Source organism: Octopus bimaculoides, chromosome 6 (genome assembly GCF_001194135.2).
Source record: "Octopus bimaculoides isolate UCB-OBI-ISO-001 chromosome 6, ASM119413v2, whole genome shotgun sequence".
NCBI lineage: Eukaryota > Metazoa > Mollusca > Cephalopoda > Octopoda > Octopodidae > Octopus > Octopus bimaculoides.
The window spans coordinates 1040261-1054810 of NC_068986.1; the positions used below are offsets into that span (position 1 = coordinate 1040261).

At 37.0% G+C, this 14550-nt stretch overlaps 1 protein-coding gene across 7 annotated transcripts in view; it reads left to right on the plus strand.

The window, feature by feature from the left end:
* The first annotated feature begins 224 nt into the window (after window positions 1–224).
* Window positions 225–14550, plus strand: part of LOC106873605 (uncharacterized) — a 50842-nt gene continuing 36516 nt past the window's right edge. For 4 of the 7 annotated variants that reach the window (XM_014921044.2, XM_052968527.1, XM_014921047.2 and 1 more), the window contains exons 1-8: window positions 225–413; window positions 4022–4116; window positions 6516–6627; window positions 8490–8625; window positions 11024–11101; window positions 11746–11800; window positions 11973–12071; window positions 13326–13381. In XM_014921044.2, the coding sequence (XP_014776530.1) occupies window positions 275–413; window positions 4022–4116; window positions 6516–6627; window positions 8490–8625; window positions 11024–11101; window positions 11746–11800; window positions 11973–12071; window positions 13326–13381 (770 nt within the window). In that variant the 5' untranslated portion in view covers window positions 225–274. The remainder of the gene's footprint in view (window positions 414–4021; window positions 4117–6515; window positions 6628–8489; window positions 8626–11023; window positions 11102–11745; window positions 11801–11972; window positions 12072–13325; window positions 13382–14550) is intronic. The other 3 variants (XM_014921049.2, XM_052968529.1, XM_052968528.1) reach the window with 2 other exon arrangements.

Consider the following 14550-nt stretch of genomic DNA (forward strand, 5'->3'; position numbering starts at 1 on the left):
GAAATATATACAATAATTGTAATTTAACATTCCTCAAAATAAAAACTCGTGTTCTCTGGAGGACGATGCAGTTTTGAACACAATACATCGCCCGTTAAAACTAGTCCTATATCTTATCTTTATATGTATCGTATCCACGTATAATGCTACTACTTCGTTTTTCTCCGTTCATTTTTTATTAATTTTCCCGCATTATACACGAGTTTAAGACTATAAGTAATAGTTACCTCCCTTGGATCGACGCAGTTTGTTTGCGATTTGAAGTGGAGAAACCATGAAGGCAGTCATGTCAGAAGGTGTCAAAGCCATTGCTGTGGCTCTCTATCAAGAACGAGGAACTTTTGCCTTCGTTTACAAGTTGGCAAAGAACTTCTGTGAAGCAATAAAAACAAAAGGAATCATCTCGAACACTGGTAAATAACTGAATATAAGTGTATGTATGGCTGTGTGTGTATGTGTATTTATGTATGTGTATGTTGTTGCTTAGCCTCCCCGCCTACTCATGTAGGATCGAGCATACCTGTGAGCAAAAGCATTCCAACCGTGACCATGCCGTATTTGTCGGGTATCTTGAGTCACAGTCTCCCATATATGTACTCCTCCGTTTTTCTTTTCAAATTAGTAGGATATGATTTGAGGGCGATATAGCTGTTATTTCTAGCAGGTCGAGCGACTACGTTCGGCTTGCATGATGTGCGCGTGTGTGTTTTTACCTGCTTGTTTCAGGCAGTGTCTATGTTTTTATCTTCCTATTTTGTCTATCAATAAGTACAGACCTGTCTGTACGTTTCAGTCTTAACATACCGATACACAGTTGAGATGTATTCACGTATATTTATTTACACTCTGTGACATTCCTATCACCAGCTGTTCGCTGGAAATTCATTCATATCGACACAGCCCTCCTCTAACACTCGACTGTATGTTAAGCAGCATTTACATCAATATTCCACATTATAGGACTATTACTTATTACATAACACATCACAAGTTGCAACATACCAACATCCCACATTACGGTAACATTCTCAATAATTTATGGTTCTTTGAAGACGGCGAACTTGGCAGAATGGTTAGCACGCTGGGCAAAATGCTTAGCGGCATTTCGTTCGTCTTTACGTTCTGAATTCAAATTCCGCTGAAATTGACTTTGCCTTTCATCTTTTTGGGGGTTGATAAAATCATTACCATTATCCCCTCCCCTCCCCTGAACTTGCTGGCATTGTGCCAAAATTTGAAATCAATAATTTATGACTTGTGGCCAATGCCGGCGTCACGTAACTGGCACCCGTGCTGGTGGTACATAAAAAGCACCCATTGCACTGTTGGAGTGGTTGGCATTAGGAAGGGCATCCAGCCATAGAAACTGTGCCAAAACAGACGATGGTGCATGGTGCAGCTGTCCAGCCTACCATGCTTCAGTCAGACCATCTAACCCAGACCAGTAGGGAAACGATGATGATGATGACTTCCCAACCATGTGTCTCGGGTTCAGTCCTATTGCACAGCATCTAGGGCAAGTGTCTTCTATTATAGCCCTGAGCTGACCCAAGCCTTGTGAGAAGATTTAGTAGATGGAAACTGAACAGCACCCCTCCATGTAAAAACCACCCATAATGGGTTACGTAAGAAGCACCCATGCTAGGCCACCGATGAAGCACCCACGCTGATGTCATGTAAAAAGTACCCATACTGGGCAGTGTAACAAGTAGTTGTGCAGGCACCATGTATAAAGTACCAATTAAATAGTATGTAGTATACTCTGTAAAGTGGTTGCCATTAGGAAGGGAAATTGAGCCAAAGAAACCAAGCGAAATGAGACTGGAACCTGGGGCAACTGTCCAGCTTGCCATCTCTGGTCAAACCCTCCGACCCATGGAAAACAGACATTAAATGACGATGATGATGATGATGATGTGTGTATGTTTGTGTGTACTCTTGTCTTGACATCATGGTGGTATCATTATGTAAGACAAGTATATCATTCATTTCCAGTCTTCCTGTGAGAAACATCTGGCCTTGTTTGGAAACAGGTGAGGGTTGGTGACAGGAAGGGCATCCAGCTGTAGATAATCTGTCTCTACAAATTCCATCTGACCCGTGCAGTGGGCCTTAAAGGATAATAATGATAATGTTAGTGACAAGAGTAGGGGGGCACATCTGTGGGGAAACATGAATGGGTGGGAAATTCCAGTGGGATGTAAAGTAAGAGAGAAGGATTGTGTTTATTGTGTGTGATGCATGAAGTAAGATACAATTGATGGAATGAAAGGGTAAGGGGCAGGTGTGATGGGTTGTCCAAGATGGTGGCTGTTGTGAAATAAATTGTTCAGAGAAGCTGTTGTTGTTATTGTAAAATAGACTGAGAAGACTGCGTGTATGTTGTTGGCCACTGATTGTGGGATGCTGACGGGTGAGACTGAACCTGAAACTGTGGCTGCAGAGCAAACTTGTTAACCACACAGCCATACCTGCACCAGTATATTTATGGATCTGTGTGTGTGTGTGTGTGTAAGCATGCGTATGTGTGTGTGCATGCGTGTGTGTGTGTGTGTAATGTCTTTCATTAAGCTTCAAGAAGATTTTCTTTAAAGTTTGATAGTTTTGAGAGTGGTGAAATTAGGGAGAATATTTAATTACGGGCAGAATAAAATATCAACTTCATGTCTTCTACCTTCTTGATGATGTTTCATCTCTGCTTTAGTATTCTATGTCTCCAGGCATTTTGCCAATCAGAATTTCCTTTCATGGCAAAAAAAAAAAAAAGAAAAAGAAAAAAAAAATCTCATTATTGATGAGTTCTTACTTGCTGTAGATTCTTCTCTTTGCAGTCAGCTTCTCTTCTCTCTACTCAAGCAAGCTTGGATACTCTGCATTCTTTGTATTCTTGCAGATGAAAGTAAAATTACAAACAATGTTCAAATGGTTGTGTAGGTACAGGCATGGCCATGTGGTTAAGAAGCTCACTTGGTTAAGAAGCCCACATAGTTGTAGGTTCAGTCCCACTGTGCAGCACCTTGGGCAAGTGTCTTCTATAATAGCCTGGACTAACCAGTGCCTTGTGAGTGAATTTGGTGGATGGAAACTGTGTGGAAGCTTGTGATCGGCTGAGGAATGTAAAGATGCAAGCTGGAAAGCAGAGCATTTTCCAATGAAATTGGTTGTAGAGGATTTATTGAGCACAATGTGAGGTAACTGTTGTTGGTACTAGGCCTAAATCATTGTAAAGCAAATAGCACCATGAGTGATACCCATGAGTGATACCCATGAGTGATACCCAACTACAGTGGAAAAGGCGAGCCACTGGATTTTTTTTTAAAAGAGACAATGAGCAATAGTTAGAGGAATATTGAGTGAAACCTAGTAACCAGTTGATCTAGAAGCAGAGCCTCATTTTAGTGATGGGGAGCCGGTGTACAATGATGCCATCAAGAGGAAGGTCCAAAACAGCATGCATTCTCCCCTGATAAACTTGCTAGCATCCAGCATGAAGAGCTTTCATCTGGTAGCACTTGCATCTAAAAAGTTGTTTGCAATATATATGATGATGATTATGGATGTATATATGTATGTATATATATATATATATATATATATATATATATATATATATATATACATATATAAGTTGTCTAAAAGTTTATAAATCAGGAAAAATATGCACTCATATATCTGTCAGTATATATATATATATATATATATATATATATATATATATTGCAAACAACTGATGACACCACATCCTCCTTCTCTTCTCACTAATATCATCATTATCATCTTTGAAGCTCCACTTTCCCATGCTTGCATGGGTCAGATGGAATCTGTAGAGATGGATTTTCTACAACTGGATATATATATATGATGGACTCTCCCATTGAAAATGATATATATACAGTTACTAGAAGGTGACTACTTCTGAATGGCTATCCTTTAATTGATATGAAATAAAAAAAGCTTTTGTAGAATGTAATGTGTAAAACAAATTTTATGAATGATTTACTTGGAATTTTTCTTTTTGCAGATTTCCTTACAGAAACAAAACACTTAGCAGAAGCTGATGTTGTTAACAACTTAAAGTCCAGAATTGCTGATGCAAAAACATGTATAGAGACGTTGGTAAGTTATATCCATAGGGAGCTCAGTAAGTTATATTTATGGAGAAATTTGTAGTTATACTAAGATGAAACCTGGTATAGTTTTTTTTTTAGGGACCTTGGTAGGTAATTTATATGCATACAGATCTTGGTAAGTTTATATCAAGATTCACTTCAGGGAACGGTAACTTTTTTACACTATGAAGTGGTACCAAAAAGTTCCTGGACTAGTTCTGTAGCATGCCAACAGATGGCAGCATACTGTTGTGTGCACAACAAGAGCTAGCAGTAACCTTCATGAGGCAGTGTGCTGAGTGACATCACTGTGTTTACTTCACAAATTGTGAAATTTATGTTTTTGTGATCATGTGTATGCTGTTTACTGTGATTTTGTCATGGATAGGAAGTTGGAACAAAGAGCCAATGTTAGATTTTGCATTAAACTTGGGAAGTCTGCTTCAGAAACAGTGATCATGCTTTGGGTTTGACCCTGAGAGGAAGCAACGGTCGTCGCAGTGGAAGAGCCCTTCATCTCCATGACCGAAGAAGGCAGCTCAGTCAAGAGCATGCTAATCGTTTTTGTTTTTTTTTACATCTATTGTATTGTGGATCAAGAATTCATTCTCCTGGGCCAGGCCATCAATCAACAGTTCCAACACAATGTTTTGAAGCATTTGAGGGAGGAGGACATTCGGTGAAAGCATCTGGATCTGTGGAGCATGAAAACTTGGATTCTCCATGACGACAATGCACTGGGTCATTGAGCTTTCCTCACTTGTGAGTTTCTTGCTTAGGGACAACAACTTCCAGACTGGATTCCAAAAGTGGCAGGAATGCTGGGCTGACTATTTTGAAGGAGATGATATTAAAATTTAGGTAAACAAATAATTGTTTTATTAAACATAATTCGTCCAAGAAGTTCTGTTTTTGCAGGGTCTGAAAGAAGATGCTGTGCTGATGGTCTTATTAGGTTTTCCAAGACCAATGTGGTTGATATTATTAATGTTCTTCTTGAATCATTATGCATGGCCTAATGATTAAGGTGTTGCATTCTTGATTGTAAGATCATGGGTGGAGTGTTGTGTTATTGAGCAAAACATTACCCATTGTTCCATCTAAGCTGTAAATGAGTCACCCTGTGATGGACTGGTGTTCTGCTCAAGGAGAATATTGTGATCTTGCTTACTTATATGTCATGGAAACTGAGTAACTGGCCCTGTGAGTCGTAGGACTTAAGATTACATTACATATCCTGTAGTCTGGCACCACTGATGATTTTGTGACTAGATCTGAAATAGCTTGCTCAAGAACTCAACATGATGTCTGCTCTAGGATTTGAACTTGCTACCTTATGACCATGAGCCCAACACATTAACCACTATGCTACATACCTTTTAAAGTAGTAACATAGTTCATTATTCATTAATTATTTAATATTTGAATTTAAAAAACACCACAGTAAAAGGAAAATATCTTTCCTTATCAGCGTCATCATTGTCATTGTCATCATAGCAGTTGTCATTGTTTTTACATCCTCTCTTCCATGATTACATGGGTCAGATGGAATTTGTTGAGGTGGATTTTTTATGGCTGGATACCTTTCTTGTCACCAACCCCTACCTGTTACCCTGTAAAGTATATTTCCCCATGAAACAGACACATTTTCACAGAAGACTGGAAATGAAGGACACTGCTTGTATGGCTGTGACACTCGTTTACAACTATCACGTGGTATAAAGTCAGGGAGACAGTAACATAAGTACATGTACACACACACACACACACACACACACACGGACACGCACACTCACAATGGGCTTCTTTCAGTCTCTGTCCTCCAAATCTGCTCACCAGGCACTGGTTGCCCTAGGGCTTATAGTAGAAGACCAAGGTGCCACACCGAAGGATTGATCCTGGAACCATGTAGTTGGGAAGCAAATGTCTTAACTGCACAACCCTAACCCTACTCTAATTCAGAACCATAAATTCCCAACCCAGCTGTTTCAATCAAGACAAAGCTCATGACACGTATATAGTCAAACATAAATGTGGTGTGTTGCAAAGCTAATTATTTATGCAATTCTGAGAACCAATCGACCAATCGCAGAATTGTATAAATAATTAGCTTTCTAGCAGTGTATAGTGTTTAAGATTTTAAAACTTAGTTCAAGCAAATGAAGATGGTGGTCAGTCAAATTACCGAAACAAGTAAAAGAATAAAAGAATATGGTCCCAGAGGGCCTGCAAAGATCCCAAACAGAACCTAGACAAAACTATTTCTAAAAACCAAAATAAGGAAAGAGAAACTGTAAACTGTATGAACATTTTCCCTACGACAATTTTTATGCAGCTTAAATGATTCTCTGGTCAAACTAAATATGTCTAATTATACACACTGATCTCTCTCAAATCTTTTATCAGGATTATTGCCGATATAAATTGCATGAAGAATTAGAAATACAATCTATGAAAAGGTTTACACTTCAACTAACATACAATGAACTCTTGAAAAGTATTAGTGAAGAGATTTCCTGTAAGTAATTAGTTTTGTTTATATAATAAGCATGGAATTATCTGGAATCAATCTTTCTCTTTTAGCTGTTATCGTTTACTTGTTTCAGTCAATGGTCTGTGGCCATGCTGGGGAATTACCTTGAAGGGTTTTAGTCAAATGAACTGACCACAGTACTTCATCATCATCATCATCATCATTTAACGTCCATTGTCCATGCTGGCATGGGTTGGAGAGTTTGACCAGGGCTGGCAAAGCTGGAGAGCTGCACCAGGCTCCAGTTTGATTAGGAATGGTTTAGAGTGTGCTGAGTGCTTTTACGTGACCTGCACAGGCGCTTTTAGGTGGCACTCCATGGGCACTTTTATGTGGCACCACATGGGGATAGTACTTCTATTTTTTTTTTTTTATGTCTGGTACTTATTCTATTGGTCTCTTATGCTGAATGCTAAGTTACAGGGACATAAGAAAACCAACACCTGTTGTCAAGTGGTGGTAGGGAACAAACACAATTATAAAGACACACACACACCAAAGCTTACCAAAGCTTTGTGAGTGGATTTGGTTAACAGAAACAGAAAAAGTCTGCTGTATATATGTATATATATATATATATATATATATATATATATATATATATATATATACAGCAGACTTTTTCAGTTTCTTTTAACCAGAACAACTCACAAAGCTTTGGTAAGCCCTGGGCTATAGTAGAAGACAATTGCCTAAGGTGCCGGGCAATGGGACTGAACTCAGAACCATGTGGTTGGGAAACAAGCTTCTTACTCACAGCCACACCAGTGCCTGTTTGTATATTAGCTGTATGTTACCGACACATTTCTAGCTATTACACGAATCTCAGCACAATAGAATATATGGGTGGTTGAGTCAACAGCAATTAATTAAAGATTATCAGTTTATTTTCTGTGTAGTAGGACCACAGTCAAGCAGGCAGAGAAAGTAGGTTTCATATGTGGCAGATGCAAAGGAATAGTTAGCAGTGAGATTACATGAGAAATAAAATCCTTCAAATGTTTGGAGACACCACAAGAAGTAGCTGTTAACTTTTGTTGCCTGAGTGGAGGAGAATATTCTAAAAGTATGGTAGCAGGAGTAAGAATGGATGGAAAGGGCTTAGCAAGCTATTATCTCTGCTGATAAGAATGGGTTTCTCTCTCAGAGTAAAAGACAAATTGTGTGTACAAATTTATTTAGCATGTTATTTATTATGCTTTATTTTGTCTATATACAGGCATGTATAAAAATTTGATTCCATTACCATTAATGATACCTATTCCATCAGTAAATGTTCTGCTATTTCTTGGAATTCCTTTCAAATAATAGCCAAAGCATGTACACACATGCATGCATGCACAAACAAACAAACATATAATATACATGTGTGTGTGTGTGTGTGTGTATATAGAAGTTGTGATGCTGCATGATAGTATTACATGAGCCTTGGACTGCGGAGCATTTGTATTGGTTGCAAAGAACTGAAGTGAGCACATGCTACCCAATGTGTAATATTAGTGTCCGTGAAAGATAGAACTCACTGCTGAATTCTAGATCTGAAATTTTCTACCATTGTAAGAAATGTACCACAGACTCTAAGCCACTATCTTTTCAGCAAGCTCCCCAAGCACCGGCCACAGACAGATCACCAGTGATTTTGCGTTTCCATTAATGCTTGTCAGTGGCAGGGAGTTTGCCTTCCATGTCAGCAAATACAACGGTGTGTTATTATTGGCTATGAGTTGTTTTGACTCTTATTTCTAGCAATACTGGTGCTGAATAGTGCCCCTAGTCGCTTTACTTCTCCTTCTCCCTTTACTTTTCTTTACTTATACTATTCCTTTACTTTTCCTTCTTCCTTATAGATGCAGTTAAGCAGGCAAAATTTCAGAATAATGAAGAAATTAGAAAGATGGAAGAATCAATGAAGAAGTTAGATGCTAACCTCAAAAGAACCAGTCAGATTGTGAATTCTCTTGAAGCAGAAAATGAAATAATTTTGTAAGGCTTATGATCCAATTTAATTTTCTAGAAGACTCAAAACTCATATTTCTTATTGTTGAAGCTTGCTTCCCAACCACATGGTTCCAGGTTCAGTCCCATTGCACAGCACCTTGGGCAAACATTTTCTACTATAGCTTTGGGCTGACCTAAGCCTTATGAGCGGATTTGGTAGATGGGAACTGAAAGAAGTCTGTTGTATCATTGCTTAACATCCGCCTTCCATGCAGATGTGTGTGTGTGTGTGTGTGTGTATTTATCCCCCTCCCACTCTTCATAACCAGTGTTGGTTTATTTATGTCTCCCCCCCCCCGTAACTTAGCAGTGCAGCAGAGAGGGCTGACAAAATAAGTACCAGGCTTAAAAAATAAATAAGTCCTGAGGGTTGATTCAGTTGGCTAAAAATTCTTCAAGGTGGTGCTCCAGCATGGCTGCAGTCTAATGACTGAAACAAGTAAAAGATAAAAGATAGTTAACTTCCATATTATAAGTTAAGAATTTTGGATATTTATCGAATAGAACAACAAATTCTTTGTTCTTTTACTGTATAATCATCACCAACTCATTTTAATTGTGGCTATAAATTTTTTTAACAAAATATATTTGCTGTCTTAAAAGCAGTGAAGACTTTATTGAACAAGAATTGTGACTGGTGTAGCAGCACTGTAATCAACTGCTAGAAAGGTAAAGGTGACGCCTTAGATAGAAATAATTACAGGGGTATCAAACTGTTGGATCAGGTGATGAAGGTCATGGAGTGGGTCATAGCCCAACTAATTAGGGAGAGAGTTAGTTTAGATGAGATGAAGTTTGGTTTTGTGCCAGGGAAAAGCACCACTGATGCTACATTTCTGGTAAGACAGCTGCAGGAGAAATTCCTAGCCAAAGATAAACCTCTGTACTTGGCTTTTATTGACATGGAGAAAGCCTTTGACAGGGTCCCTTATCTGGTGGTCAATGTGGAAACTAGAGATAGATGAGTGGCTGCTGAGAGTTGTACAAGCTGTGTACAGTGATGCTGCCAGTAAGGTGAGGGCTGACAATGAGTACAGTGAAGAATTCCAGGTAGAGGTAGGGGTTCACCAAGGATCAGGCCTCGGCCCCCTCTTGTTCATCATATCCCTTCAGACGATAATAGAGGAATTCAAGACAGGCTGCCCCTGGGAGCTCCTCTATGCTGATGACCTTGCTCTTATGGCTGAATCACTACCAGGACTAGAGAAGTTTCAGGTGTGGAAGCAAGGTCTGGAATCGAAGGGCCTTAGTGTGAACCTAGCAAAAAGCAAAATCTGGCTGATGCTGGTGTCAGGTCAATGGCACCTGTGCTGGTGGCACATAAAAAACACTCACTACATTCTCGGAGTGGTTGGCATTAGGAAGGGCATCCAACCATAGAACCTTGCCAAATCAGATCAGAGCCTTGTGCAGCTCCTTGGCTTCCAAGTTTTCAGTCAGACCATCCAACCCATGCCAGCATGGAAAGCAGACATTAAATAATGATGATGTTGATTGACTTTTTAATAATTATAAAGATATTACAGAGAAATGATGTTGTTGGTGCTAACTATTACATTGCAACCCATACTGCATTGCGATCGTAACCACTGTATGGTTCCAGATTTAAGTATAGTATGGTATATCTGGATTTAAGACAATAAATTTTCTTGAGTTGTTCAATAAGAACAACTAGTTTATCATAGTTTAAATTTATTTTTAAAATTTTCATCCTTTTATGTATTTTAAATTAAATGTTATTACTAAAAAGTTAATTGATGAGAATGGTTTTCCTCTAAATACAGGACTAATTTTTCTTCAGAAAAACTAAAAGAAAATCATAAAAAAAAAAAATACAATCAAAGCTTGCTGTTTCTATACCGGGTAAAGAACAAAAAAAAATATAAAAAAGAAAGCATTTTTACTTTCATTTTTTTAGATGATAAATTGTTTGTTTATTGGTTCTGGCATATCTGCTGTCTTTTGCTCATTCCGTTTGAATTTCTCTGTGTATTTTTAGAAAGAATAAACCCTTGTCTTCTAAAGCTATTGTTAACAATGAAATTTAAGAGATAAGAAAATATATTTGTCATGCATCTCGACAGACTGGTCATTAAGTTACCATTAATGTATTGCAAGCTGGATTCATTAATATATTGACTTTTACATCATCACAATTCTTTGGTTTCTGGTTTTATCCATTCAACATCACTGCATCAAATTATTTTGATAAAGTTTCAATTTCTTTTTTTTGTAGTTGTCAAACCTCATGATCACGAAATTTATAGATTTTCAAAGAATAGCAAGCATAACAAAACAACAACAACAATAGTCTTTATGTATCTGATTTTGTTACATTTTACTACACTTTGTTATATTTTGTTTGCACTTTAAACTTTTTCAGAGTTAAAAGAAATGAACTTGCTTTGAATTTAGACAAAAAGAATCTCGAATGGAACAAACAGTATTCCTTGAAATACGAGTGAGTTATTTTATCAATAGCTCATTTGAATTTTTACACAGATTTTTTTTTTTCTACTGACATGAATGTTGAAGAAAATGCATGTCTTTTTCAACTGTTGTATACCTGGAATAATTAGTGATTTCTATCAGAATTACAAGGTCTCAAATTTTATGGAGATGGTATTGTTGATTAAGACATTAAGACTGACCCCTGGTTTTTGACCAGTGCCATATTTTATTGACCCCAGAGAGAGAGAGAGAGAGAGAGAGAGAGAGAGAGACTGTTGTAACAGTGGTAGAACTGACAGAAGAGAGGTTACAGTTCATAGGAGGAGTGACTAATATAAAAGGGGCAGAATTGACAGGGGAAAGGACTCAGTTCAGAGTGGCTATGGCTTTTGTTGTTGTTCCAGTATAAGCAGCAGAGAGGATGCAGTTCAGAGGGGAAGTAACCATTGCAGTGAAAGGATGTTTATAACTCTTCAAAGTTGCCGAAGTAAAACATTATTTCAAGTTACCTTTATAAAGCAATACTACATTGCAAGTTACCTTCATCCAGTATTAAGATGTATATAAATAATTCCAGATTTAAATGTTTTTTTTTTTTAATATAAGAACTATTACACATGACATGCATTGAATATTTCATTGTAATTCTTTTAGGATACAAATCAAAATATATGAAACCAAAGAAAAGATCAAAGCGTTATGTAATGAGGTAAATTTTGAAATAAATTCTCAAATCTGTTTCTACCTGTTGCTTCATTCACATTGTTAGCACATTTAATAACAAAAATCTATCTTAGTTTGTTGCCAAATAATTATTTGATGCTTTGAAAATATATTTTATACAAACTCTGACATTTGTATGTTTATAAAATGTTTTCTAGATTGTTAAATACCAGGAAGAAATTCTAAAAATGAAAGAATCTCTAATTGAAGAACATGCAGCAGCTATTAAAGAAGCAAAAGAAATTTCCCCCAGTTTGGTAAGTACCATAACTGAAACAGAAATTTATAATTTATATATTCATGATATATATAAATTATGTTATGAAGGACATCACATTAGCAAGGGCATCCAGCTGTAGAAATAATGCTAAAGTGGACACTGACACATGACAGGGCCCATCAGATCCTGACAAACTGTCCAATCCATGCTAGCATGGAACTTGAATGTTAAATGATGATGATGATGATGATGATGATGATGATGATGATTTTTCTGATATATAATTTGAAATGATAAATAGTTTAAATAAACATCTCCAGTTTATAATATTTCTATTATTATCCTAATAATTTTTACTCAGTATGGAAAACAAAACTTTAACATTGACCAACTTCCTCCTTTCTGCTTCTCCCCTGGCTAAGTACACCTGTCTTCTAGCTTCCCTTCTAGCTTCCATCACTCTTCCAGTCCTGTTTCTTTGCTCTAATGGCCTTCTCTACAGCATCATTCCACCACTACATTAACCTAGGTCTGGTTGGAACGTTGCACCAGCTGTTAGTTTGGTCTATAGTACTCAGCAAGCTGACCCACAGGGATTCCCAATTGCCCTCTGTTACTAGTCTGTACTTCCTCCTCCTCATCATCAAATTTCTCAATTAGGGTGTCCCTAAGTCTATGATCATATGAATGATCCTTAATCTTCCAAATCCTACTTTTTCAGATTGGTCTGCTTCTTGGCATCCTTTTAGCTTGAATTCTAAAGTCACTAATGACTAGTCTATACTGGGGGGTACATTCTTCAGAGAACTCTTAATTTGCTTGGAAATAGGTGACAGTTAGGGAATTCAACTGTAAAAAATCTGCTTCAGTAAATTCCATCTGGCCCATGCAAATATGGAAAAGTGGAAGTTAAAACAATGATGATGATGATTTCATATATATATATATATATATAGTCAAATCGAACATTAAAAATTGAACATTGAAAATAACAAAACAACAATGATGTACACATGGACTGTATTAGTGCGACATTCAGTAAAAGTGGAAAAAAGAGTGGGTTTTTTACATTTTGAGCACAGCTCTTTGTCAGAAAGAGGAGAAAGGAAAGATGCAGAGAAGGAAAAAGTCCAGGAAAAGCACTTGTGAGGAATTATATACTCACCCATATACATACTTATACATTTATATGCATTTACAAAAGTATATATATATATATATATATATATATATATATATATATATATATATACATACGTATCTATTAAAAGATTTTTTTTGTGTATAATAGCATGAAATAAAGGTTATCGCTGATGAATGGAATTTGAAGAATTCACTTCTACTGGCGTAAGTTTAAACAGTGAATATTTTTTTCTCTGGATTTTGATGTCCGTCTCCAGGTAAGTGCTTCCTATTGTCATATAGAAGTGATAGTATGATGAGATTAACTACATTGATCATCATGCTAATAATTCATTTAAATATTGATTACTGCTGTAATCATATATTATGAGAACTAAGTTTTTCAGTGCAAAACAATAGTTAACATTATCAAATAACTAATATTGATTTAACCCTTTCGTTACTATATTTCTGACCAAAATACACCCCTCATGAGTTTCAATTAAATTCTAAAATAATCATGAATTTAGACTAGTCTCATTAAACACCTGTAACTTTTTTATTTATCAACATATTAATGTGATATTTGGAACATAATTAAAGAAAGGGTTCTTAATCAATTCTATTGCATAATTTTTGTCTCATAGTTCTCCACGTACTGGGGGGGGGGTACTTCTAGTGTCTCTCACATGTAAATATTGGTTCAGCTTCACGAATCGTACTCGTTCATAATACTGGAAATATATTCATCGCCAAAAGGTTCCTGATCGCTCCAGTAATTTGTTATTCTGGGTAACTGTCTAATATCCATGATAATATTTATGGCAAAAAATGCCCGTATTTCATCTACAGTTGCAGGAAACTGCAATCTATCTCTTTTTTTCCCGGTTCGTTTACATTCTTCGTAACGGTTTGTTTCCGCAGTAATCAGTTGAAACAAGCTGAAACCACATACGTCGAATAGGCATACGTTTCCATCGTAATTCAGGCACAAAGAAGTTGTTTATCCTCTCAATAAAATGCTCAGATTTCACAGTAACAGCATTTCGATTATTGTCTTAGAAAAAGTAAGGACCAATGACAGCAGCGTCTCCAGCATTGCACTGTCACTATTCATTAGTGTACCTTGTGTATGAGGTGCATTCACCCAATATAAGATTGTGTTATGGGAGGAAACAGCCTGATTTCAGTGAATGTTGAAGTGGCACCGAAACTCACGCTGAACTGGTGTGACAGACTCATTATTCTTCACATAACTGTCATAGGCAAACACATGATGCTCTATTGTCCACGGCTTCACCTGAAAAGAAAAAGAATGCTAAGACTCCACAAACTGAATGCTACTTGTCAGACATATATCCCTCCCGCTGGGGCTGAGTAATAGACATTTCAAA